The 27,561-nt window shown below is 63.6% G+C and overlaps 2 protein-coding genes across 2 annotated transcripts in view; one reads left to right on the forward strand and one right to left on the reverse strand.

Annotated features, from left to right (window-relative positions):
- UBAC2 (UBA domain containing 2) overlaps nt 1–27,561 on the forward strand; it is a 95,638-nt gene that overhangs the window by 26,562 nt on the left and 41,515 nt on the right. The gene's annotated exons all lie outside the window — the stretch shown is intronic.
- On the reverse strand, nt 2,121–3,314 carry GPR18 (G protein-coupled receptor 18). Its single transcript, XM_004614062.2, has one exon. The coding sequence runs from the start codon at nt 3,168–3,170 to the stop codon at nt 2,163–2,165; it is 1,008 nt and encodes a 335-aa protein (XP_004614119.2). The 5' UTR covers nt 3,171–3,314; the 3' UTR covers nt 2,121–2,162.

Here is a 27,561-nt window from a genome sequence, read left to right on the forward strand (position 1 = left end):
TCCTTTATCCTGGGTCGCCGTGAGAATGGCCCTGTGAAGCTCTGAAGCTTATTGCAACTGGCGACTGACTGGAACAGCAGAGCTTGTTCTTTAGCGGAGCCAGTCACAGAACCTCTTTGCCTCTGTAAAGTGCTGTTTCCTGATTCAGTTCCCTAGTGTCTGTCTGTCTCTCTTTTTCAAGGCTGTGAATTTTCCCTGGTTAGCTATTAACCTCCTTCTATAATCAAAGGATTATTTGATTCTAAGCCTCCTTAGAAGGTGACCCTGGGGCCGGAGATACGCTACAGTGGGGAGGGCGCGTGCCTTGCGTGTGGCTGACCCGGCACAACATCCATTCCCCCGGGAGCCTGGCCCAGAGAATGTCTGATCGCCATCATGTGTGGCCCAAAAGCTAAAAAGAAAGAAAAACAAAAACAAAAACAAAAATGCAATCGTGTTAAGGCTAGTCAGGGTGATCTCGCAGAGGCAGGAAGCTCTGGTTGAAGCAGTTGCACACTTCCATTTAGAGTCATATGGGCTTCACAGATGTAGGTTCACTTCCTTTTCTTTTCAAATGGAGAAGTTCATTGGTCTGCGGCTGTGCTAGGGGAACCCGAACGGCAAGGCTCAGGTCAGAATCCAAGGTTGGAGCTCGTGCTCGGGATGCAGCGACATGTGCCCTGGGAAAGTCGGTCTGTCTCTGTGATGCGACGTGTAATCACGTGGGAGCAGTGCGCCACTGCAGGAAGACCTTCCCCCTGGCCTCAGACACCCGGTCTCACGAGCTGTCCTCGGGCTCCGGAGGAGAGTAAGGTGTCAGGCTGGGTTTCCAGCGTGGGCTTGCAGAGAGCTGGCTGCAGAGTGAGCACTCGGCACGTGAGCACCCAGCGCCTGAGTTTCCGCAAGTAGGTGGGTGGGGGGCTGCAGGCAGGGCCTCGCGTGCCCCCTGCTCCCCTTCCCCCCGTGTGCTTGCTCCCTCCAGTTTGCTCTTCAGCCAGGGACAGATGAGCAGTGGAACAGATTATTTGAGTAGTCATCTTGGAATTTTGGTGTTTTTAGGACGTGAAGCGTTGGCCCTCGAGCAGCAATCTCGAGTGTAAATTAAACCAACGGGAGCTGCATCTAGCTGGAACGTGTTTAATGGAATGCGTTTGACAGTAGCTGCATTGTAGTTGTTTTTTTTTTTTGCCTCCTGACTTAGTTGGCAGCAAGAATCACTCGCACATAGAAGTAATCTTGGGTGGGGGTGTGGTGCCAGCAGCAGGCCAGCCTGTACCTGCGGGGCGAGCGCATCAGCAGCCTGGTGGTGCCTGCAGGCTTCCTGATACCCCAAAATTGCCGCTGTGCGTCTGACCAGACCCTGACAACTCAGGACCAAGTGTCCTGAGAAATGAAACGGCCAAAAGTTAGGTATGTGGAAACTACACCCACAAACCACCTCCGGCTCAGCCACACAAGCTCATTTACCCGCCTTGCTTCAGAGACCCATAAATAAATCTTGAAAGAGATCAAAAGCCACAGTTAATCTTGGACCCGCACAGACTGAACAGACCAGGGTAAATCAGAAAGGGGAGGGGGGCGGCTCAGCCTGGTGTCCACCCAAGCCGAGCCCAGGCAGCCAGATTCCCACAATCCGTAATCGCCGCCATGCCCCCAGCCGTACCCCACCATCTGAGGACAGAACTCACCGAGACACAATCTGCTGAAAATTCAGGTATGCAGGTTTTGTGACTGAAATCTCCAGGCTTTCTTGGGGCCGGGAGGGGCTACCTCCCCCCACCTCCTGTACTTCCGGAAGCCTCGGCAGTCACGTCCGTACCCAAAGCTGCCCCCTAGCTGAAAAGCTTCTCCAGTCTTATCTTCCTGATAAAAAATACGGAAAGCCCCACACAAACCTGTTGACCTCTTGTCACCTGGATTGGATTCCCTCCCCACTCATTAATCACGCAAGTGCTCTATGTGGGTCATCACGAAGCCATGCAGATGCCTTCTCCATGAATCCAAAGCAATATTTATTCGGCTGCTTCCGAATATTTATTCGTGCCCCTCTTGCCACGACAACCTCCTCCCCCGTCCCGGACCTGTTCTCACAGTGCGTTCTTCAGGAGCTGGGGGCGTGGGCCGGTGGCAGGGTTCCCAGGGCGAGTTGCGACCGGGCCGCGGGGCGGGGCCGGGCTCCCTGCTCAGAGCATCTCGCTGTGCACGTGGCTCAGTGACCGGAGGCTCCCGGAGCGGACGCTCTTCCTGCGCACGCTGCGCAGGTAGTTGCGGTACAGCATGACGCTGATGACGCGGGCCTGGAACTGCTTGGACACGATGTAGTAGAGGATGACATCCAGGCAGGTGCTGAGGTTCATGAGGAAGGCGGTGAAGGCGCCCCAGGGCCCGGGCCCGCCGCCGCCCTCCTCCTCCTCGCCCGCCCGCATCTGGAGGGCGACGCACACGTGGAAGGGCGTGAAGCACAGCAGCACCTGCGCCACCAGCGTGGCGATGATGCGGATGGACTTCTCCTTGACCTTGGGCTTCAGCCGCGACGTGCGGCCGCGCAGGAGGCTGTGCACGATGACCAGGTAGCAGCCCAGCATGATGCCCAGGGGCGTCAGGAAGAAGAGCAGCAGCCGAGTGAGGGTGAGCGCATGGCCGGCCCGGGAGTGCACTGCCTCGAACAGCTGCCAGCACGTGGCAGCGCCGCCCTCCCCGCCGGGCTCCCCGTCCAGCAGCTGCAGGGGCACGGTGACGGCCAGGGTCATGGCCCAGACGCCCGCGCACGCCAGCGCGGCCTTGCCTGTGTTCCTCAGCTCCTTGGCGTGGCGGGGCTGGACGATGGCCATGTAGCGGTCGGCGCTGATGAGGGCCAGCAGCCAGAGCGCGATGCTCGGGTAGAGGGCCGTGAGCGTCCCCAGCACGTGGCACAGTGGGCGCCCGAAGGGCCAGCGGCCCTGGGCGTGGGCGGCCATCCGGAAGGGCAGGCTGCCGACGAAGACTAGGTCGAGCAGCGCCACGTTCATCATGTAGACGGTCACCGTGGTCCTCTTCTTGGTGGAGCAGCTGAACACCCACAGGGCCGTGGCGTTGACCAGTAGCCCGATGACGAAGATGCAGCCGTAGAAGACCAGCGCGGCCACCCGGTACTCGTCGGACTCTGGGCCGGGGGCCGGGCCCCCCTGAGACTGGTTGTGAGGGAGCGTCATGGGCCCCGCAGAGCGACCTGCACGCCGGGGGGGGCACCTTAGGGGGGCGTTGCCGGGTGGATCTCGGTGTGTCTGCCAGACAGAGAGAGTGTGCACAGAGGTCAGGCCTTTGCCTGCACGCGGCCCGCCCCATCCCCAGCTTCCCGTGTGGTCCCAGCACCCCCAGGAGTCATTCCTGGGTGCAGAGCCAGGCGCCTCTCTGGGTGTGCCCCCAAAAGAAGAAACAAACAAGCAAACACAAAGGGCTTTCCCGGGGCTGGGCTTCGGGGCGGTGGCACAGCGGCTGCCTTGCCCACGAGGTTCCATCCCTGGGCGCCGCCAAGGAATAGTCCTAATCTCCGAGCACTGTCACAAGAGGACCACGCTCCCCGGAAACAAGGCACTCAGTACTGACGCCTGCTGTCTCGCTTACCTGTTCAGCCGACTGTCGCGTGTCTGCTCCCCCCCCCCCAGAGACCAGCCTTTTCTCTGGGTGCTGTTCCCTAGCGTCCGTCCCCCCCCTCAGCTTTCTGGGGCCGGGCCGAGCAGGCTGAGGGAGGGGCCCTGGGGTTTGCCTGTTAGAGTTTGCCCCCCTTGGGTGACTTCTCGTCTGGCTCTGACAGCTCGTCCTTACGGGCTGGAGCCGTCCCTGGTGGCCGTGGCGCCGAGGGTCCACTCCCACGCCTCTCTGGCACTCTTGCGTGCCCGAGGGTGGGGGGTAGGGCCGGTCGCCCCCATCCTGCCCAGCCGTCCTGCAGCCCGGATTCCGTTTTGCGTCTGAAGCGCGGGGAGGGAGGCTCAGACTGGCTGCTCGGGAATTCTCCTTGGGGCGGCCCAGCGCAGGCCGAGTTGGGGCCGGCGGTCAGTTCCTCTGGGCCGTGCTGGCTGAGGGCAGGGGAGGGCTTTGGGGCCCTCGGCCTTCCCCTCTCCCCTTAGTGTCAGTCAGGCCTGGTTCATATCTGGCTCTGTTCTCCTGGGTTATCCCAGCCCGAGACTCTGTGTCTAGTGCTCCCAAACCCAGTAGGAGTACTACGGAAAATTTAGGGGAAAAAAAAAAAAGGAAAAAGAAAACGCTTTCCTACCAGGGGGTGTTGGCCGTGGTTGTTGGGGCCACTGACCCCCCCGGGGGTGGGACTTGCCCGTGACACTTCACGCAGTGACTTAAAAATAGACACACCACAAAGGGGGAAGCTTGCGGAGGCCGGGGGGAGTGGGAGGTGTCTGAAGTTTCCTCCAGAAACGTCACTTGGCCCCGGGGCCTGGCTCCGGCCAGCCCCCAGGCGGTCAGTAGCGAGAACGGGGAAAACGGGGGAGTGGGAACGGTACCTTTGCTGGGCGGTTCATGGTGGCTTCGGTGCTCCCCCTCCCTCCCCCTCCCCCGCCCCCAGCGCCCAGCCAGTCCCTGGCCTCTAAGCCAGCCGGGATGTGGGGTCAGACCCTCGGCACCGGGTGCGACTGCCGTACCCGTCACGCTGTGTAGAGCCTTGAGGCCCCCAGGCAGGCGGCGAACACTGCTTTGGGCGCTTTCAGTTTGAGATCTCCGTTTCTTCTTTTCGGGGGTGGCGGGCAGGGGCGGTGGGGTCGCTATACCCAGCTGTGCTCAGGGGTATCTCCCGGCTCTGCGCGCGCGGGTCACTCCTGGCGGGACTCAGAGGGCCACACGGGAGGCCGGGGAACGAACCGGGTCAGCTGCGGGCCAGGCAGGCCCCCCCCCCCCGCTGGGCCCTGGCTCCAGCCCCTAACTCTGCATTTCCAAGTAGCCGCAGTCACAGTGTCAGCGAGTTTTTACATCCCTTTTCCCCTCTTGGCTTCCCCCCTAACCACCACCCTCCTCCCAGTTTCGTCCCGTTGATGACATGCTCACAGATCGTTTCCGGGGAGACCCTCCCGGGCCCCCTGCCCCCAGCCCGGGGCCCCAGCTGTCACATCAGGGACAAGCGATGCTTGCGTTCAGACAGCAGGGCAAGACACACACACCCAAGGCCTTGTTGGCGGAGGTCTGAGGAGGGGCCGCTCTCGTGAACGGCTTTCGGCCCCACGGCCCCTTCTTCCCTCTCAGCCTCTGGGTGCATTTTGCAAAAACGCTCTAACTGGAAGCCATGGACAGGGACTCCTCCGTGGGCTGACGGTCGGTCCCATCAGCGTCCCCTCCCAGGTGGCCTTTCCCCCACGTGCAGGGCGGCGCTGCAGAGGGTCCCGCCATCAGACTCTGAGCAGAGGTGCCCCCCGTGTGCCCGATCACTCACTGCATGTCCCCCAGAGTCTCGCTGATGAGTTAAAATGAAATGATGCTTGGACAAGGCCGGCTGCCCTCCGGCCAGTGCCTGGGGGATGGAACGAGCCCACTCACCTTCTCGCCATCAGAACGCCATGCCGGAGGGGCACATCCCGGGACCCGGGTCCTGTGGGCGAGACCTCTGCGTCGTGGGTGCGGGGAGGGCTCTTTCTAGAAACGCGCTCCTCTCCGGCAGGCCCCGTCGCCTTGAGGAGTTCTGTGTTGTCTGGGCCTCGGTGGCGGCGGGCCCGGAAGCTCTGAAGAGAGGCTCGCTCGCGTCTGACTCGGCCCTGGATGTGGTTTTGCCCTTCCACACACGATTTGTTTATGAGGTCACACGTTGCAGAAACTCGGCTCCAGGCGCCGGCGAGCATTTAAAGGGAGTCGGACGAGGGGAAGGAGGCCTGGCTTGTTTCGCACCCACGCTGCGAGCCTGCCTCTCCGGAAGGAGCCGGCGCGGGCCGGGGCGGTCTGTCCCCTCGCGGCTGGCCCCGGGTTCCTGACCCCTTGGTGTGGGCTTGCTTGGCCCAGGGCCCCGGGAAGCCAGGCCCCTGTGCCCGCAGCCCTGCGCCCGGCTCTGGGGCCCTGGGAACCGAAACCAGCGGAAAGGAAGCGGCGCCACCCAGCACCACCCCGGCCCCGGCCGCTGTTACTTTCTCTTTCCCCAAAGCTGCCCTACGGTATGCCCTTGGTATGGGGTGTGCTGAGCCCTCAGCTTGCAGAGGGTGCGAGAGCAGAGCCCTGGCTGCACCCCTGCGCCCCCCACCCCTGCTTTCTCCTGCAAGGAACACCCGCCCCGGGGCTGGAGCCATAGCACAGCGGGGAGGGCGTTTGCCTTGGAGGTGGTTGACCCGGGTTTGATCCCCGGCATCCCATATGGCCCCCCGAGCACCGCCAGGAGTGATTCCTGAGTGCAGAGCCAGGAGTGACCCCTGAGCATCGCCAGGTGTGACCCAAAAAGGGGGAAAATAAAAAAAGAAACACCCGCCCTGTGGGGCCTTACAGAGTAGCTCAGGGCAGAGCACAGGCCGGGCCTGCGGACTCCACTCAGGTGCAGCCTGAGGTCTCTGCCCGCCCCAGAACGGAGCCCTCCCTCCCCGCCCCCACCCCCCAGCACGGAGCCCTCCCTCCCCACCCCCACCCCCCAGCACGGTGCCCTCCCTCCCGCCTCTGCCCTCCCTGCCCCAGCACAGAGCCCTCCCTCCCCGCCCCCACCCACCAGCATGGGCCCTCCCTCCCTGCCCCCACCCCCCAGCACGGGGCCCTCCCTCCCCGCCCCCACCCCACAGCACGGGGCCCTCCCTCCCCGCCCCCACCCCCCAGCACGGAGCCCTCCCTCCCCGCCCCCACCCCCCAGCACGGGGCCCTCCCTCCCCGCCCCCACCCCCCAGCACCCCCAGCACGGGCCCTCCCTCCCTGCCCCCACACCCCCCAGCACGGAGCCCTCCCTCCCCGCCCCCACCCCCCAGCACAGGGCCCTCCCTCCCCACCCCCACCCCCCAGCACGGGGCCCTCCCTCCCCACCCCCACCCCCCAGCACGGGGGCCCTCCCTCCCCGCCCCCACCCCCCAGCACAGAGCCCTCCCTCCCCGCCCCCACCCCCAGCATGGAGCCCTCCCTCCCTGCCCCCACACCCCCCAGCACAGTGCCCTCCCTCCCCGCCCGCCCCCAGCAGTGTCAGGTGTGATCCCAGCCCAGCAAAAAAAAAAAGTCATTTCCTCTCTTGCCTTTGGTGGCAGTGGCCACACCAGCTGCCGCTGCGGTGGTGGCAGTGGGTGCGTCTGCCCTGTGTGGCCTCGTTTCTGCTCTCACCCTCCCCGGCCTCTCCGAGCCGTCCCCCCCTCGACCTCCACCCCCCGCCCCCTCCCCCGTGCCGTCATGCCTTAGAACATACTGACCGCCCCCTCGGGGGTCCCTGGGTCTCTAGCAGCTCCGGCGTGGCTGGCACTCGGGGGCTCCCGGGCTGGTGTCCGCGCCCACTGGTGGCTCCCGGGGCTGCCCGTGCTGCCCACGTGCTCGGGCGAGTCTTGCCGCCCGCCCCCCAGAGCCTCCCGGGTCCCGGCCGAGTGCACCACGCGTCTTTGCCTTCGGGCTTGCGGGGGGTCCTGCCCGGCTGGCCACCCTGTGGGGTCGGGGGCGTTGGGCGCCAGGCGCTTCCTCCGGGGGCGGGGGCAGGTGTGCGGCGTGCGGGGGAGCTGCCCTGCGGCCACTCGTGTGCAGGGCGGGGCCTGATGGACTGGGGTGTCCATCCAGAAAGCCGAGGGTGGAGGGTGGACGCGGCCCCACGAGCCGCACACTCTGGCCGCCCGCTACTCCGAGTTTCCTGGCCAGAGCTGGACCGGAGGGTCGAGCCCTTCCCTCCAGCCCTTGGGGTGCCTGATGCCACGTCTCCGGGAGGGCTTCTGGGGGTGCGTCGGGGGTCCTGCCCGACCCGGCCCACCCTCGTGCTGGTCTCTCCCTGGCAGTGGGTCCCAGACCCTCTTGTTTGGGTGCCGCTGTCGGCCAGCGCCCCCTAGTGGCACAAATTGGTCTTTTCACACCACACTGATGCTGCCGCCCTCCAGAGCTGGGGTTCCCGGGGCTGTGCCTGAGCGGATGTGGGGGTGCACGTGACCAACATGCTCGGGGGAGCTGGGGGGCCTGGGCTGGTCACCAGGCGAGAGTGGATCCAAGGCAGGGGGCCTGGGCGACCCCCATCTCACGCCCCACCCCCACCCCAGGGCTTAACTGCAGGCCCTGTCCTGGCCTTCAGGGTGACTTCCTGTTGGGGGGACGCAGAGACCATCTGGTGGGGGCTTTCGCTGGCTGCTTCTTTCGTTCTCGAACCCGGGAGTTCCGGTAAAGGAGCCTGCGTCCTTCAGACCCTTCCCTGCAGCCGTGGCGTCCTCGTGTATTTCAGACCAGGCATCAGAGACAGTTTCCTCCTTTCCAAGAGGGATTTCACGTATCCCCAGGGTCCGGAGCCTTCCCTTGGCTTATGAAATAATCAGTTTCGGCCCTATTTTCTAGTCTGATTTAGATGCTCAGAGTCCTAAGTTAAAAAAATAAAATGGGGTGAACAACTCTCTCAGGCGGTGCCCGAGAAAGGTGGGGCCACTCTTCTCAGTGCTGCCCAGCCCTGGGACGCTGGGGGGTTCCTGGGCCACCCCAGCGGTGTCCAGACCCCTCAGGGACAGGGGCCCGGGAATGGAATGGGGTCTGCTCTCCCTACAGTGCACGCCTTGGCCCCCACGCCACCCTCTGGTCCCTGAAATGGGCCTTCACTTATCTCAGCACTTGAGCTGCTTTGTTTGTCCTCATTTAGGGTCACACCAACAGTGCTCGGGCCTGGCTCTGCACTCGGGGGCTATCTGGGGGGCTGGGCATCGGACCCGGGTCGTCCACGTGCAGGGCCGGTGCCCTCCCCGTTACGCTATCACTCCTGAGTCCAGCTCTGAGCCTGCGTGGACGGAGGCCCTGAGGGAGGCCTCAGGCTGGAGCGTGCCCTATTCTCCGCCTGCTCTCAGCCCTTCCCCACCCCTCCCCGGCCCCCTGCCCCGCATGGGGCGGGGGGTGTCAGCATAGCAGCTCCGGGACGTGGGTGGGCAGCTGGCTTCCCAAGAGAAGAGGGGGTGCGTCAGTAGAAAGCCCCCGGCTAGCCTGAGGGTCTCACCCACTTGGCAGGCAGGAACCCCATGTGAGTCCGGAAGCTTCCCCCCAAACCTCAAGGTCCTGTTCCTTGGGCGCTGGGCACTGCAGGGCAGTTTCCATCTCGGGAAGGGGGAGACACTGATTAGATCTCTATCCCTCCCTGGCCCCCAGAACCCAGGGACTCAAGACCTCACCTAGAGCCGAGCTCTGGCCTCAGTGCTCGGCCCCAGCCCGCTGAGTTTCCTGGTGGTCACGGGGCAGCCGTGCCCAGAATCCTTTCCTCGCCCGCGTCTGTGTCGTCTGGGGACCATCCGACCTGCCCGTGGTGGTTGGTCCCAGACTGTGGCCGTGAGAGGGCCTTGGGGACAGGCAGGGCCCCCGCGCCTTCAGCCCCCAGAGCCCGCAGAGCCGCGGGCAGGCTGCAGGTGCCCACACTGACTCCCGGGGCACCGGGTGGAGGCCAGGCAGCGGGCAGGGGGTGGAAGAGAAGATTCATTTCTTTAAAAAAAAAAATGAATTTATTTATTTATTTATTTTTATTTTGCTTTTTGGGTGACACCCAACGATGCTCAGGGATTACTCCTGGCTCTGTGCTCAGGAATTACTCCTGGCGGTGCTCAGGGGACCCCGTGGGATGCCGGGATCAAACCTGGGCCAGCTGCATGCAAGGCAAACGCTTTTCCTGCTGTGCTGTCGCCCCGGCCCCGAAGATCCATTTCTAACGGGAGCCCCCGAACATTCTCCGCGGGGTCCCGGGCAGAGCCGGCCCCGGGCCTCAGGGGAAGATGCCGCCCTCCGCCCTGGCCCTGCCGGGTGGTCCCCCAGCCGCAGAGACGCCATTCCCGGGGCCAGCTGCCCGGCACGGGCGTCCTGGCCACGGCGGGGAGAGTGGACCGTGTCGTGCCCGGGGAGGAGCCAGGGGACGCGGTGTGGCCGAGGGCCGGTGTGGACCAGAGGGGGCCGTGCCCGGAAGTGCCTGGTCTGGTCCAGAGTGGTCTGGGGGTTCCCCACCGGGAGGGGGAACCTCAGGGTCACGTTTTCCAGCCACGCAACGGGAAGGGGGTGCCCTGAGAGGGCCCTGGAACCCGAGTCTCGCCCGGCCTCTGTGCGTGAGGGGCTGCCGGTCCCTGGGGGTTGGGGTCTGGAGAGGGTAGTGGCCGGGCCCCGCGGGCGTGAGAGCCCGGTTCCCTGCAGCAGGCCACAGGGAGCACACGCACAGCGGACAGCTCGCAAAGTGAAGTTGTTGGTCTTTTTCCCTTTCCCCATGTAAGCTAAGTGATCATTATTTACTTCTGTACTCCCCCAAGCAGTGCTCAGGGACTACTCCTGGCTCAGTGCTCGGGGGATAGCTCCTGGTGGTGCTGGGGATCGAGCCCAGGATCCCCACGTGCCAAGCCTGCGCTCCAGCCCCTCGCCCCGCCCAGGCCTCCCGGGTTTGCTCCTTTATACCCAAGCCTCTGCTGCGAGAGAAGGCGGGCACAGAAGGGAGGGGGAGTAGAATCTTTTTTTTTCTTTTTTTGGGGGTCACACCCGGCAATGCTCAGGGGTTACTCCTGGCTCTGCACTCAGGAATTACCCCTGGTGGTGCTCGGGGGACCATATGGGATGCTGGGAATTGAACCCGGTCGGCAGAGTGCAAGGCAAACGCCCTCCCCGCTGTGCTATCGCTCCAGCCCTGGGAGTAGAATCTTGACGGCATTAGAATGAACGTGGCTGGGGCTGGAGCGATAGCACAGAGACTAGGGTGTTTGCCTTGCACGTGGCGGGCTTGGGTGTGGTCCCCGAGCCCCGCCAGAAGTTAGCCCTGAGCACCACCAGGCGTGACCCCAAAACCAGAGCGACCCAAACCAAAAGTGCGGACCCTGGGTGACATCTTCCCCTGCTAGCCCACAGCCTTGCCTGCAGTGCCGGTGGACACCACTAGGTGGCAGCATAGGGCAGGCCGTGGGCAGAGCCCTAGGCGCACTGCCTCCTCCCCGTCGGAAGACCCCATGCACCTCCTTTTAGAGCTGGCCCCCCAAAGTGCGTGCCGGGGCTGGGGGGGGTAGGAGTGAAGGCCTGTCTGTGGCTGACCCGCGTCCACCCGCGTGGAATGGCCCGTCCCCGTCCACCCGGATCCGGGGCCGAGAATTCCAGATGCGTCGCGGCTGGGGAACTCGACGGTGTGCGCGTGGTTGTAGGCTCTGCCCGGCACGGGGAGGGGCACGGGAGAGGTCCCAGCCACGCCCAGGAGCGGGAGAGATGCCTTTCCCTGGACACCACGGGCCGCTGAGGAGGAGGGTCTTGGCCGAGGGGCCCCAGGAGGCCGTTTCCCGCCTGTTTGGGCACTTGCCTTGCACGTGGCTGGCTCGGGTTCGAGCCCCGGCACTCGAGGGTTTGGCGGAGCGGTCGGTTTGGACACCCCGACGTCTGTCTCCGCGGAAAGACTCTGATGGTAAGCGGAGCCAGCGCCCAGCTCCGTGGGGCCTGGCGTTGGCCCCTTTCGTAGGCCCAGGCCTTTGGGTCTGCATCAGGCCAGGGGCTGGCGTCCACTCCCCCTGCGGGTGGCGGCCCTGGCCCCCGGCCTCTTGCTTGCTCTCACTCTGGTGACCGAGTCTGGTGAGGAACTGCACCCGGCCCTGGGCCTTCCCCGCGAGCACTGCCTGGCCTCTCCCGGTGATGCCGGGTTGAGAGGGTTTGCCTCAGCCGGGGCCACCGCTAGGGGGCGCTGTGGGGCTGCTGGGGTGGCTGGGGACGGGCTGAGGGGCCGAGCGTGTCCCTCGATCCGTGCACCCCCTATGCCCGGAATAAACAACTTAGCTCTTTGGGGTGGGGCTGGGGGCTCAGAGACTCCCTGCACGCAAGGCCCCACACCCCCCCCAGCCCCTGCCCTGTGAAGGAGGACAAGAGCCTCCGCCTCTCAGGGCAGCCCGACCGTGGGCCCCTCTCGGGGACGGCTTAGGGGGCCGTCTCCAGGTCAGCCCAGGCTGGAGACGGAGAGCACTGTGCTTGTGAGCCAACTGGGGGGGCACACGGGACTCGCTGTCCGTCTCTCCCGCCATCGCCGCTGCTCCCTGTATGTCCGGTGTCTCCTGGCCGCGGCCAGTGCTGGGCTGGCCCTCTGCTGCTCTCCGCAGTCTCGTGGTGGCAGGTGTGGGCTTGGCCTCCCCCTGTCCCACGGTCTCTAATTTGCATCACCAGAAAGCATCGCCATTTGCATGTTCGCCGTTTCCACGACTTCTGGCTCCCCCGCCCCATCCTCCCTGTGCTTTATTTTTCAATCTATTTTTAAAAAGATATGTAAAGTGTTACAGAGCCATTCATGATTGAATTTCAGGCCTGTAACATCCCAACACCCACCCCTCCGCCAGTGAACATTTCCCAGCACCAGTGTCCCTCCCATCACCCCCACCCGCACCCCTGCCTGCCTCTATGGCTGGTGCTTTTCCCTTCTCTCTCTCTCTCCCTCTCTCTCTCCATCTCTCTTTCCCTCTTCCCCTCTCTCTTTCCCTCTTCCCCTCTTTCTCTCTGTCTCTCTTTCTCTCTCTCTTTCTCTCCCTTTCTCTCTCCATCTCTCTTTCCCTCTTCCCCCCCTCTCACTTTCTCTCTCTCCATCTCTCTTTCCCTCTTCCCCCCCTCTCACTTTCTTTCTCTCCATCTCTCTTTCCCTCTTCCCCTCTTTCTCTCTGTCTCTGTCTCTGTCTCTCTGTCTCTCTGTCTCTCTGTCTCTCTCTCTCTCTCTCAATCCTCCCTTTTAAGCTTGGGTTATCTTCTTATTTCTGAGTTGTCAGAGTTCTTAAAGTTCAGACACAAGAGGCAGGGGCAATAGTACAGTGGGGAGGGCATTTGCCGGGCACACAGTGACCTGGGTTTGCACCCTGGCATCCCGTATGGTCCCCCCCACACCCTCCAGTGCCAGCAGGAGTCATTCCTGAGTGCAGAGCCAGGAGTAAGCCCTGTGCATCACTGGGTGTGACCCAAAAAGCAAAAATTTGGACACGAGGTCAAACTTCGAATTTACATATGCTCACCACTTTTTTTTTTTTTTTTTTTGCTTTTTGGGTCACACCTGGCAATGCACAGGGGTTACTCCTGGCTCATGCACTCAGGAATCACTCCTGGCAGTGCTCAGGGGACCATATGGGATGCTGGGAATCAAACCCGGGTTGGCCGCATGCAAGGCAAACACCCTCCCCGATGTGCTATTGCTCCAGCCCCCATCACGTGGGTGTTTGTAGTGGCCTTTTAGTCACTAACATGCTTGGGGCCGTACCTGGAGATGCCCGGGGCTCACTCCTGGCTCTGCACTCAGGCATCAGCCTGGCGGTGCTCTGGGGTGCCGGGGACCAGACCTGGGTGGCTGGCATGCACGGCCAGTGTCCTGCCTCCTGGACTGCTGCGCCGGCCCCCGTCTCTCCTGAGTGACCCTCTGGGTGGATACAAATCGCGTCCTGCCACCTCCCGAGGGCTCGTGAAATCTGCGCTTGATCTTGTCCCAGTGCTCCTCACCGCCTCGGGAATCTTCGAGAATTTCCCCGGTGGCTTCTGTAAATGCCACGGTGGCGTGTGGGCGACTGTTATCTGATCTGTGTGACCTGGCCCGGCCTGCCCGAGGTGTCTGTGTTCTGGGCATGACGAATCACTTCCTTAAATGTGGCCATGGGGGACTGTCCAGCTGCCCCTGCCCTTCCCCCGACCCACGGGGACCCCCCTCACCGGTCTCCTTCCTGCATCGTGCGTCTTTCACAGTCACTGTTTCCCACGCGCCCTGGCCACTCTCGGGCCACTCTCGGGCCGGGGCAGGTGGTGTCGGGGCCCGTCCCTCAGGGCCTCTCTCCCCTCGCCGCTGGCCGCAGCCCCGGCAGACAGAGCCCCCCTGCCGCCCCGCCCGCTCGAGAGGGGCCTGTCTGGCTGTGGCGGCCCCGTGGCCGTGGCCATGGCCGTGGCCGCCTTGCGGCGTTGATCCTCAGGACTCACGGCGCTGCCTTGGGGTGGACACTGGACACCTGCAACCAGAAATCCCATTTTTCTCTTTTTTTTTTTTAAAAAAAACAACTGTTTTTTGGCCCACACGGAGCCGTGCTCAGGGCTTCCTCCAGATGCCAGGCCCAGGGTCACTCCTGACGGGCCTGTGAGGTTCCGGGGGTCGAAGCTGAGTGGGCCGTGTGCAAGGCCAACGCTGGACCTCGGTCATCTCTGCTCTGTCTCTCTGTCTCCCTCCCTAGCTCCTTGTCTCTCTGTCTCTGTGTCTCTGTCTCTGTGTCTCTGTCTCTCTGTTTCTGTCTCCCTGTCTCTTTCTCTCTGTCTCTCCCTCCCTCCCTCTCTCCTTCTCTCTCTCTCTGTCTCTGTCTGTCTCTGTGTCTCTGACTCTTTCTTTTTCAGTCTTTCTGTCTCTGTTTCTCTCTCTCCCTCTCTCCTTCTCTCTCTCTCCCTCTCTCCTTCTCTCTCTGTCTCTCTCTGTCTCTCCCCCCTGCAGACCCTGTGTCGGGAAGCGCTGCCCCGTGGGCGGGCCTAGTCCTGCCCCCAACGCCCTGTCCTGGGCTTCCCGGCTCTGTCTTCGTGTCTCCTGGTGACCTTCTATGCTCTCAGTGTGCGTGACAGCTCAGCCTGTCTCATCACTTGCAGTGGACGTCTGGGCCCCGTGTGGGCCCGGTGGATCTTTAGGCTTCCTGGACCCCACTGCGGGCGGCCCCCACGTTCCAAGGGCCTCCTCCTGAGCCCCTGCTCCGCCCCCTCCAGCGCCTGGTCCGGGCGCGGGCGCGGACAGCGTCAGGCTCTCTGGGCTCCTGCTGGCTGAGTCCCGGCCGTCTGGACGCGGGGGGGATGGACGGACAGAGCCACCTTCAGCTACCGGAGAGCTGCCAGGGGCTCGGCTCCAGGAGCACTTCCTGGGGAACTCGGGCCCTCCCAGACGCGCGCACACACACATACACACGCAGACTCACACATGTACTCACATGCACACTCAGACACACACACTCATGCATACATACATGCACACTGCATACTCACACACACGCATACTCACAGAAGAAGCACGCACATGCACACATGCATACTCACATATACATACACATACAGAAGCACACACATACATGCACACACGCATACTCACACGCACACATGCCTACTCACAAAAGTACACACATACACACACATAGTCACAAGCACACATGCATACTCACGCACACATGCATACTCACATGCACACATGCACATGCATACTCACGCTCACACGCACACAAACTTACACTCCTATACACACGCACACTTGCACACATGCACACACATTCACACGTACGCAGACGCACACACGCATACTCATACACACATCACACATACACGCACACACACACACATACCAATGTACACACACACTCAGACGTGCACACACACACACTCTCTCCCTCCACCCGCATGGTTTTCATTTCCTCCGCTAATTCAGTTTCTCCCGGGTTCCTTTTCCCCCTTGTTTTCTGGACGTTGGGGACTTCCCAGTCCCCTGGAGCTGAGGCTGCCCTGGGAACACTGGGTGGAACCATGTGGCATGGGGCTGTTGGACTGTGGGTTCACGGGGTCAGCAGGATGGTCCCTGTGCTGCCCCCTCCCCCCCCGCCTCCAGCAGGACGCCCCGCACCCCGTGCCCCCGGCCTGACAGGGGCCCTTCCCCCAGGCTCGCTGTTTGGGGGCATCTACCTCAGCCCCTTTACTGTTCATTCATTTATTTATTTTGGTTGTGGTGGTGCTCAGGGCTGACTCCCGGCTCTGCACTCAGGGATCACTCCCGGCGGGCCGGGGGGACCCTCAGGGGTGCCAGGGAAGGCACCCGGGCTGGTGGCGTGCAGGCAGGCGCCCTCCCTGCTGTGCTGTCCTCTGGCCTTCAGCCCCTCTTTCTGCCCCTCCTTTGATCCGGCCCCTTGACCCTGCCCTCCACTCCACTCCCCTCCCGGCCCCGCCCCGCCTTCTCTTCTCTTTGGCGATTTGGACCCTGCCGTGGCGCTCAGGGCTCCCTCCTGGCTCTGCACGCAGGAATCGCTCCTGGCTGTGCCTGGGGCACCCGTGGGACACGGAGGATGGGACCTGGGTTGGCCCCGCGCCCGGCCAGCACCCTGCACCCTGCCGCTGTGCTCTCGCCCCGGCCCCGCGGCCTCCAGTGCCCAGGGCGGGTCTCTGGGCGCCGTGGTCCTGCGGGCCACCCGCTCTGGCTGCTGCAGGTGCTCCTGGCGCGGTGCCCGGGCGGGGCTGTGGACAGGCCCCACCTGAACGTGTGAGGGAACCGCCCCGGAGGTGCCACCGCCGGGCGCTGTGGTCGTGGCCAGCGTCAGCCGTTGGACGTGTTCAGGGAAGTGGTCTTGTGGGCGAGGGCGGCACGAGGTGGCGGTTGGTTTCTGAGCCAGGCCCAGATTCGCCTGGAAACACAGAATCACGGCCTGAGCCATGGCCCCAGCCGGCAGCAGTGGAGTCAGGGGCCGGGGCCATCGTCCAGCGGGGAGGGAGGTGCTGGCCTTGCACGTCCCGTCCCTGGCGGTGTCCCGTAGGGTCCTGGGTGTGGCCACAAAACAAAAAAGAAAAATTATATTTCCCTTCTTTTTCTGCTTTTTGGGTCACACCCAGGATGGTCAGGGGTTACTCCTGCCTCGGCACTCGGGAATCACTCCTGGCGGTGCTCGGGACCATATGGGATGCTGGGGGTTGAACCCGGGTCGGCCCTACCCACTGTGCTGTCGCTCCAGCCCCTCTCCTCTCTTCCTGTCCTTTGGTGGGGTGGTGTCCCGGGAGATGCCTGGTGGGTGGGGGGGGGGGGAGCCCAGGGGCCACTCCTGGGAGTTCCCAGCTGACCAACCGGAAGGTTCCGTGCCTGGTCCCCAGGGGTGGAGGCTGCACACGCCCTGCAGGGTCGGGACCCCCCCCCCGGCCGTGCCAGTGGGGCTGGGGGCCCCAGGGCTGCACCTGGTGGTCCCAGGGCCCGCTCCATGCTAGCTCGCCCTTCCTCAGGCAGAGGCACCTGCCAGCCGCTGACCTCGTGCCCTTTGACCCCGGGCTCCAACAGGTCCATGTGAGGCCGAGGGGCGAGGCCAGGCACAGCAGGCTCTCCGGAACAGGGACCCTGGTCCCCGGAGTTGGGTCTGGGAGTGACTCCACCCCGACCCCAGACCTCCTCCTGTGGGGGAAGGCCGAGAGCTGGCAGGCGCCCCGTCCACGCCTTTGGTCCGTTCACTTTGTCCGGTGGGTTCTGGTGGGCGTTTAGGCACCCCTCGTGGGCCTGCCGCTGTGTAGCAGCTGCCCCCTCGCCCCTCCTCGCCCCTCCCCGTCCCTTCCCCCCATGCTCCCAGCAAGATGGAGGGAAGCAGCTTTCCTCCCTGTTCCCAAGAAGGAGAGACGGGAGACACAGAGCCCTGCCGGGAGGCCTCGGGCAGGCCCCCAGTCTCTGCCGCTGGCCCTTGCTGCCCTCAGAGCAGCCCCGGGGACGGGTCCCCCCGGCATCGAGGGACGGAACAGCCACACGAGCGCGGGCTGTGTGGCCCGTGGCCTAGGGCGGAGATGGACAGTGAGGGAAGGAGGGAGGGTGGACAGGGCACGCGGCAGTTGGCGGGTGAGCGGGGTGGGGGCGTAGGCAGGGGAGGGTGAGCGGAGGTGTGTGTGTGGGTGCTGGGGGCCTGGCGGCCTGTGGGCAGGGGACGGGGGATGGACGGGAGGACGGTGGCCGAGCGCTGGGCGTGTCCCTCCTAGCCCTTTCCCCAGGCTGACCGCCCGTGGCCCCGGAAACTCTCCTGCCTGTCTCCCTGCCCCTGGATTTTTTTTTCTTTACTTCTAATTTTTTTTTTAAATTTTCAAAAAATTGAATCACCATGTCACTGTGAGATAGTTAAAAAGCTTTTGTGATTGGGTTTCTTTCATGCAGTGTTCCAACACCCGTCCCTCCACAGTGCACGTTCCCGCCACCGGTGTCCCCTGTGTCCCTCCTGCCACCCTCCCAGCCGGCCTCCGTGGCAGGTGCCTCCCTCTCTCTGTCTCTCTCTCTCCCTTTCCCTTTCCCTTTCTCTCTCTCTCCCTCCCTCCCTCTCTCTCTCTCTCTCTCTCTCTCTCTCTCTCTCTCTCTCTCTCTCTCTCTCTCCCCCCCCCTCCCTTTCCCTTTCTCTCTTTCTCTCTCCCTGTCTCTCCTTTCTCCTCCCTCCCTCCCTCTCCATCACCTTTGCAATACAGACACTGTGACTGCCCCTGACTCTCCAAGGGCGGGTTTGTCACAGGGGGCGGCTGGGGGCAGCCTGGAGCAGGGTGGGGGGGAAGGGGGCAGCAGGGGGCGGGGAAGCGGCTACATGGGCTCCGGGCGGTCTGTGCTCCGGTTTCCCGAGGGCCACCTGGAGGTGGGGCGGGGGCCTTGGCGCCAGAGAGCAAACCGCTGCCCACGGGACCCGCCCGCTGCCCACTGCGTCCCCCACCCACCCAGGGTCTGTGCCACACCGCAGGCTGGCATGACTCACCCCCCCGCCCCCCGACGTTTCCTCCCCACCCCCAAATCTGTTGATGCAGGCGCTTCTGGTTCCCCCCAGCTGCGCGAACCTCTGCCCTCCCTCCTCGCCGCTGGCCCTCTCCTCGGAAGTCAATCTCTCCTTCCTCTGCCGCCGCGGTTAGTGCCAGCCCGGGGCCGAGGGCGCTCTCCGGCTCTGCAACTGGTGGCGTTGCGGGTGGGACGGGGCCGCTCCTGGTGCCACTTGGCGACTGTGCAGTGCAGGGGCTCCCGTGCGTGGACGGGCCCCCACCCCAGACACACCCCCGTTCACAGTCGCTCAGAATCTCCTTCCCCAGCCTCCCGTCTCTGCTGCCTTGCTCGGGAGCAATGTCCCGGGGCGTCAGTGGGGCACACACCCCGCGGGGCCCCTCCGGGAGGGTCCGGACGCCAAGGCAGAGGGCCCGGGAGAGCGGGAGTCTCAGAGCGCGGGAGGGCGGCGCAGCGGGGGCCGTGCCTCCTGCCCAGAGGGTGTGGAGCCGCATCCTGGCCTCTGCCCGCTCCCTCAGGGCCCGTCGGGTGGTGTCACTAAAGGGACGCTCCTGAGGAGTGCGTGGCCGTCCGCTGAGGTCCAGAGCTGCCCAGAGCAGGAGGCGGCTGGGGCGGGGGCCAGCAGCCTGGACAGAGCTCGGCCTCCCGGCCCAGGCCCGCGTGCCGAGAGCTTTCGTGCAGGCCGGCGTCACTCGTCAGAGACTCAAATAGCCTCGGGGGAGGCGCTTGGTGAGAACGCATCTCCGACGGGTCCAACATCTGCTCTCATTTCTGCTTTTTGTAAGATTGTTTTGCTACCCAATTCCTTTATTTCGGGCCTCTTCTTTGTACTTGAAGCATCTGAGAACGTGCAAAGAGTTTCCAGCGCAATAGGAAGTCGATTCTAATTCTGACATGCTAAAAAAAGAAAGGAAGAAAGAAAAATTAAAAAAAAAAAAAAGAAAGAAAGAAAAGCGCCAGTGTCCTTTGAGGGCCGGGCGAGCCTTTGACGCTCCGTCGGGCCAGGTGGCAGCCGGCACAGAAGGAGCGGAGAGCCCGACTGCGTTCCAGATTCATTTCCTGTTCTTGTTTATCGTTGGAAAGTTGTATCTCATGAGAGATTGCAGGTTCAGATCATAGTATGATTCTAAGAAAGAAAAAAAAAATGCCGACGAGCCGGCCAGGTCCCGGTAACCACGGCAACACACCACAACACACGGAAAATAGCGCCGTCAGCCCTCTGGGGCCCGGCTCCCCTCGCGGGAGGTGCCGTCGCCCTCTGGGTGCCTGGGAGGCTGCCCTGCCCCGCGCGAGAGGGAGCAGAAGGGGAACGGCGTCTCCAGGAGCAGCTCCACGGGCCTCGCGCCCGGCTCCTCATGCCCCGTAGATGAGGACCACGAATTCGGAGGGGGCGGGGACCCAGGCCAAGTCCACATGCACGGTGACAGCCGTGCCGTGCCCCGGAGTGGTCCCGCCTGCACCCCTGCCGTCCCCCGCGGCCGTCCTCAGGGTTCCAGGTGTACAGAAAACAACTCGGCCGAAGCTAGGCTCATCGGGCAGGAGGCTCGGGCCAGTGGCCAGTCGCTTCCCCAGTGCTCCCTCAGTCCTCGGAACCGCAGCAGGAGTGACCCCTGAACCCAGAGCCAGGAGGGAGCTTAGAGCGTGGCAGGGGTGGCCTAACTTGCCACCTTTCCACCCCCCAAATAAGAGAAACAAACCTACAGATACGCCCTGTGAAAGTGCCTGCTGGGACTGGAGCAATAGCACGGCGGGGAGGGCGTTTGCCTGGCACACGGCCACCCCGGGTTCGATTCCCAGCATCCCATAGGGTCCCCTGAGCACCGCCAGGAGTCATTCCCGAGTGCAGAGCCAGGAGGAACCCCTGTGCATCACCGGGTGTGACCCAAAAAGCCGAGAAGAAAGAAAGTGTCTGCTTTCTGGTCAGTGTCTGCGCCTTCCTCCCACGGGGCCCTGCTGGTTCCGGCCGAGGGGTTTCGTGTCCCGCGGCTTCCGGGTGGCAAGGGGGCGTCGCTGCAGCTCGCCCAGAGCCCGTGCGGAGCCTCTGGTGAGAAAGAGGAGGCCGTGGGAACCCGGGGGTGGCCGGGGTCACAGCCCTGAACCTGGCACTCAGGCGAGGCGTGCCGGCTCTACCTGGCCGCCCCGGGCCGACTTCTGTTTCCAGGCCCTTGCTCTTGTGTTCCCACTGCAGGAGCGTCATTTCAGTGGCCAGCGTAAGAAACAGAGTGTGTGTCTTTGTTTTGTTTTGTTTTCTGGCGCCGGTTGTTGCCAGCGAGAAGGAAGGTGGATGTGAGCACGTGAGGCCCTTTCCCGGTCTGATTCACACGCTGCTGCTGAAACGAGAAAAGTGCGGGTGAAGCACGGCGGGGGGGGGGGGAGGGACAGTTTCCGAGGGGGGAGGCCCAGGGTGGGGGGAGGCGCACCCTCACTCAGCCCGTGGGCCGATCACGGAGGAAAGGGGCCCCGGGCAGTTTCTCAGAAGGTGCCTGCTGGCTGCTGCGCTCCGTGGAAAGGTCTGAGCCAAGTCAGCCCCTGCGAGGCGTTTACGGGAGTGCTGGAGACCCCCACCACGCCCCCCCCCCCCCGCCCTCTGCTCTGGCACTTTCTCTGTGTCTGCGTCAGGGGGTTCTTGCTGACTCTCGTGAGGGTAAAGTGTGGAGATCACGGCCCCGTACTTCTAAATATATCAGATTTTCCTTTGCAATGGAAACACAAAGGTATGACTTCTTCCTTATTTGGTGATTTTCCAAATTGCTAGCTTTAAAGCAGAAATCGGGGAAATCTCTCCCCACACACTGCCCCGTTCCATCCAGCCTGCATCTGGGGTCCAGGGGTTACAGTTTCACTCATCTGGAAACATTTCTCTTTTACAACTTGTTTATGTTGACGTTTGAGTTACTTCAGATTTCTGAAGGTGTAATATCAGATAAAAAAAAACAATGTCCTTCATATTTTTCTTGATACATACTCTATTAGCTTTTTATACTTATTTGAAGTTTTTTTTGTTTTTGTTTTTGGGCCACAGCTGGCAGTGCTCAGGGTTTAGTCTTGGCTCTGTACTCAAGGATAACTCCTGGTGGGGTCTGGAGAAACTTGGGGAACTGTATATGGTGCCAGGGATTGAATCCAGGCCGGCTGTGTGCAAGGCAGGTGCCCTCCCTGCTTATTATCTCTCTGGCCCTATTAAAGCTTTTTATTTATTTTCTTGCTTTAGGGTCACCCCCAGCGATGCTCAGGGGTCACTCCTAGCTCTGCACTCAGGAATTACTCCTGGAGATGCTCGGGGGACCATATGGGATGCCGGAAATTGAGCCCAGGTCGGTCATGTGCAAGGCAAACGCCCACCCCGCTGTGCTATCGCTCCAGCCCCTAAGCCCTTTTATTATGGAAGATTTCCCTCCCCAAAGCCAAGAGAATAGTAAACCGAGCCCCTCGCCCAGGTTCAATAGCATTTTTGCCACCCTTCCTTCCTTTACTCCAGAGAAGTACAATGCTCTCTTACTCAAGCTTCGAATATTTAGAGACAGAATACTTATATAACATTTGTTTAAATCCATCTTGAAAGGTGACGTTTCCTTACGCAAACCCTATTCCTTTTCCTAACGGCAGTCACGACTCCTCAGTGCTGTGCTCTTGGAACAGCCATCAGGCGGGCCCCTGTTGCCTTGGCGACCCTGGACCCGACTGGGCTGTGATGCTGTGTGTCCTGCCGCTTGTCCTCCTCTGGTCCTGGGGCAGCTCCCTCAACTGGGTGCACACAGAGCTGTGGGTCAGGCTGGGCACCCCTGTAACACCCCTGCCCCCTCACACACACGCACATGCACACACACACACACATGCACACACACACACATCGGAAGAACCTGGGCAGGGTCCTCATCATTGTGACACACACACCCTCGTTTCTGGGCCAGCCCCGCAGACCCGTCTCGAGGGTCCCGACGGTGGGGGTGATGGACCCGTAGCCCAGGAAGGCGCCCGCTCGCTTCCTGCTTGCCCGGGTCTGTTGCTGGGGTCGGAGGCAGCAGCGTCCCCTGGAGGGCCCCCAGGGGCCCCGAGCACAGCCGGGAAGGGCGCCCACCCCCATAATGTCTTCTCGACATCTGGTTTCAGCTGTGTATGGGGACCGAGCCGTCCTCCTGGGTCCGACCTCCTCATACTTGAACCGGGTTATGGTTTACCCGCTTGGCGCCACTAGGGTTTGTGCCCGTTGACCCCCGTCCAAGTGCGGGCCACTGGCCGTCCAGGCCGGCTTTGTGCCCGATCTCAGGCGCGTCTGGCAGATGGACCCCTGAGCTGGCTCCATGGGGCTGTTTCCCGGCCCACCTGCTGCTGACGACCCTGTCACCCAGTGCCACCCCATGGTGAGGACTCCTCGAGGGGCCTGGGGGTCCCAAGCACCGCAGCCTGGGGGCCCCCGCTAGCCGAGTGTTTCTGGAAGTGGCGCCTGCCCCCCCCCCCCCCGCGTGGCCACCCCTCGCCTCCCCCTGGAACTGCCGGGTGGGAGGCTTTGTCACGGCCGCAGACCCTAGTCCCCAGCGCGCGCCTGGTATCTGAATCACGACATAATCCGGACGTGAGATTGGCGCGTGGGACGACAATGCAGGTCATTCTCCGAGAGAGGGGTGCCGGGGGACCAGCCCGAATGGGACCCGGGCCCCGGGCCCTGACCACCGTGCTGTCGGCCCAGCCCCAGAACTGCCAGACTTGACTCGTGCAGCCCAGATGGGACAGCCCTGCGCCCGTGTGGGCTCTGCGCATCGCCTGCTCACACGGTGGAGAAGGAAGGAGGAGCCCGTGTCTCTCGCCCCTGCAGGGGCCTCCGCTTAGGTGTGGGGGGAGGGCCCACGAAGGCACGGACCCCAGGCCAGGCGGTGGTGAGCGGGCAGCTCTGAATACCAGCGGGGTAACGTACCCCGTTGATAAGAGCTCTGACATCTCAGACAACGTGGAGATGGGCCGGTCAGAAGCTGTCAACCCAGGGCTGGGGCCACTGGTTCCCAGCCGTGCTGGGCTTATCTGTGTGAGAAAGGGAAGCGGCGGGGGGAGAGATAGGGGGGCCAGCGGCCAGCAGTGCTGGGAGGGCGGGACGGGTGGCCAGGCTGCGTGTCTGGGCAGGGGGCGTGTCTGGTCTGCTGGGTCGTGGCTGCGTCGTTTCCTTGTTAGCCGCTCAGACCGTCCCCCTTGTCCGAGGCACCAGCCCGGCCGTCTCGAGGCCACGTGCAGTGTGAGGTGCCCCCTGGCTGGTAGAGGCGGTGGGGAGGGGGCGTGGGGGGAGGGCTTCGTGCCCCATTTGTGGCCCCCCGGAGTGCCGGAGACCCCTCCCAGCGCTGAGTGTTTGCGCCCCAGCAGCTCAGGGCTGTGCGCTGCCCAGAGGGACACCGTCCAGCGGGGATGGCGTCTGCCCTGCACCCAGCCGGCCTGGGTTCGGTTCCTGGCACCCCCTAGGGCTCCTCGAGCCCCGCCAGGGGTGATCCCTGAGTGCAGGGCCAGGACTCAGCCCTGAGCACGGCCCAAACCCAACAGAGCGGTGAAGCTCCAAGCCCCTGGCTGGTGTTGCTGGCCGGAGCCCGCAGGCCACTCACCCATGGTGTGACCCCGGCACTAGCTCGGCTGCTCCGGGGCTCTGAGTCCTCACGGCTGTGCCGGCCGGAGCCGCAGGGGGGCAGGCGGGTGGCTGCCTTGCACGCGGCCGGCCCAGGTTCCGTCTGCCCGACGTCCCGTGGGCTGCCCCGAGCCCCGCTGGGAGTGACCCCCGGAGTGCAGGACCAGGAGTCAGCCCTGAGCACCGCCGGGCGGGGCCCCCCAAACAGCAGTATCCCACAGAAACGGGCCGTGACGGCTCAAGCCTCAGTGCTCCCCCTCCGCCCCCGAAGCCCCGGAGTCCACGTCGGCGTCCTGCAGGAAGGTGCCGAGCTGACCTCCCTGCGGTGGCGGGGACGAGTCCCAGCCTTAGGGAGTCCCAGCAAATGGACTGACGGGGCCCCCGTGACTGCCCCCCTTTGCCTTGGCAGCAGTGGCTCTTGGGGAGGGACTTCCTTTGGGGGGTGCCCGTCGGGTGCTCAGAGAAGCGGGGGGCACAGGGGTACGGCGCTGGCCTTGCCTGTGGTGAGCCGGGGTCACCCCAAGAATGACCAGGATTGTCCCCCCCACACCCCCCACCCCCACCCCGGGGCACAGAGCCAGGAGCCCGCCCCCAGCACCGCCAGGTAGGACCCAGAATCTGGTCAGGAAGGGAGGGAGGCGGGACGGTGACTGTTGCTCCCAGCGGCTGGCGCCAGCGCTGGAGAGGGACCAGCCGTTTCCCCTGCGGTGGCGAGGCCGCCTTCCCGGGCCGCGGCAGAGGGTGCCCACCGCTTCCTGCCGACCCGGGCAGCTCCGCCAGGCCCGCGGGTCAGGCCTCCCCGGGGCTAAGTGAAGGGCAGCGCTTCCCCTCCCTGAGGTGGCCTACCGGGACGCACTGCCGTGATACCGCGGGGGCCGCGCGGAGCAGCCAGGGGTTCCCTGGCAGGCGCGTCTCCGGGGGCAGCTCCTGGGCAGCCGCCTGCCCCGGCTGCAGGGGTGGAGGCACCGTCACCCGCGGCACCGGCCTAGCTCACCCACTCCCGGCTCCCCCACCCGCCCACCGAGGGGTCCTTTTCGCCACCAGACTAAAAGTGGGGACTCGGAGGCCCGTGTGGGACCCGCCAGCCTTCCCCGATGCGCTTTCCCGACTCCTCCCCCCACCCCCCCCCACCCCCGCGCCTTGGAGTCGGTCACTCAAGCCTCCCCTGGGAAAAGGGGGGCGGGCAGGCGAAGAAGAGTCGTTGGAAGAAGTAACCACAGAGAACGGCCTTGACCTCAGAGCAAGCCCAAGCACGCTGGATAAAGGGGGTTCGAGCACATTTTGATCGATATTGCGAATATCAGATGTCAATGGTGTCTGGTGAGAGTTTGCATCAGACGGCCTTGGTGTCAGTACACGGCAGCCAGGCCCCCCGCCCCGCAGCAGGCGGGCGGACACGCACTCTTCCGTGCCCCCGGAGATCGTCGTGCAGGCTACGCCACGCATCAGGACACTCGGCAAGTTTGAATAAAGTCACAGAGATTTTAATAATATAAAAATGGTGAATTGCCGTCTCTCCTCCTGGGCCGTGTGGAGCCCAGGAGCGGCTTTCAGCCTCGCGCCCGCGTGTGTCTGTCAGGGGAGTGTCTGCTCCCGGAGCCGCAGCTCAGCGCCCGCCCTCCTGCCCTCCTGCGTCACTGCGGTTTCGTGAATGGCCGAGGCTGGTGGGCGGGCAGGAGGGCGGGCCGGCCGGGGCAGGCCAGAGAGCAGAGCTGCTCTGCAGGGCAGCTCGGGTTTCTGTGCAGGGTTTCGGGCTCTATTTAGCACTCCCCCCAGCAGGGCGCAGGGCTGCCTCCTGGCTCTGTGCTCAGGAATCAGTCCTGGCAGGGCCCCGGGGACCCTGCGGGGTGACCTCAGCGGCTGGACTCTCTCCACAGCCCCCGGCTTTTTGAAGTTGCTGTTTGTTTACTTTCAAAGATGAGCTGGAGATAGGCTGAGTGTCTGCCTGCTTTGATAGTCCCGATGGCCGGCGCTGGAGAGAGCCCTGGTGGCACGGGGGAGGGAGGAAGTGGACGGCTCCGCACACACGAGCCGGGCCTCCCGCGCTCCGTTCCCACACGCAGGAGGATGTCGCGCCGAGGACGCCCTTGGCCCCTGCCCCGTGTCCGGGAGGAAGCGCTCGTGCTGGCTCCCTTTGATCTCCCAGGAAGCTGCTCTTTCGGATCCAGCTCAGATGACCCCTTGCCCAGAGTGTGGGAGTCTGTCCTTTTCGCTCCCTGGGAAGGGCCCCCGGGAACTGACGGACCGGCCCTGAGACCCTGCCCTCACCCCGGCGGGCATGGCCAGGCCCCAGGTCGGCCGTGCGTGGGATGAGCGCCCCACGCCAGCCGCTCAGCTGCCGCTCCTGAGGATGACTCTGAGAGAAAGTTCTTCCCGGAGGGCCGGAGAGGTAGCGCAGTGGGTGGTGCCCAGGTCCCACCCCTGGCCATCTGAGATGGTGCCCCAGGCATGCAGGGGTGACCCTGAGTGCAGAGCCAGGAGGAAGCCCTGAGCGATGCCGGTGGTGGCCCCAGAACCAAAACAGAGAAGAAAGTGTTTCCCGGGAATGAGCCCTAAGACCTGCAGTCTGGCTCTGTGGGGGGGCCACACCCAGTGACGCCCAAGGGCTGACTCCCGGCTCCTGGCGGTGCTCAGGGGCCCCTGTGGGGTGCCAGGGGTCGAAGCGGGGTCAGCTGCGCGCACGGCAAGCACCTCCCTGCCGCGCTCTCGCTCCGGCCGCCCCAGCAGGCTGGCTCACGGGGACGCGTTCTCGCTTGTGTTCAGTGTTCAAAGCTGGCGTGTTGCTGATGTAGCTGTAGACGGGCGCCCGGGCGTTCTCGGACCAAGACGCCATTCAGGCACACGCACGCAGTGTCTCAGCCTCCCCCTTTCCCCTCCCTCCCGGTACCCGGGCTCTTAAAGTGCAAGCACAGGGTCCTAGCAGCCCACCCTCACCAAGGAAACATCTCCCAGAGTGTGTGTGTGTGTGTGTGTGTGTGGTGTGTGTGTGTGTGTGTATGTGTGTGTGTAATTCCCAAGAAGAGTTGGGCACCTGAGTGCCTCCTGCCATGGCCTGCAGACATGTGTGTGTGTGTGTGTGTGTGTGTGTGTAATTCCCAAGAAGAGTTGGGCAGCTGAGTGCCTCTTGCCGTGACCTGCAGACTTGTGTGTGTGTGTGTGTGTGTGTGTGTGTGTAATTAATTCCCAAAAAGAGTTGGGCAGCTGAGTGCCTCCCACCGTGGCCTGCAGACGTGTGTGTGTGTGTGTGTGTGTGTGTGTGTGTGTAATTCCCAAGAAGAGTTGGGCAGCTGAGTGCCACCCGCTGTGGCCTGCTCGTGGTGCCCGGTTTCAAGTCTGTGCTGTCGGGGGAGGGCTCGGGGCCTTCCTCCCCTCCCCCGCCATCGTGGTTGCTCTCCAGAATGTGTCCCCGTGTCTGCATCTCCCTGTG

The sequence above is a fragment of the Sorex araneus genome, chromosome 1, assembly GCF_027595985.1.
Source record: "Sorex araneus isolate mSorAra2 chromosome 1, mSorAra2.pri, whole genome shotgun sequence".
Classification (NCBI taxonomy): Eukaryota; Metazoa; Chordata; class Mammalia; order Eulipotyphla; family Soricidae; genus Sorex; species Sorex araneus.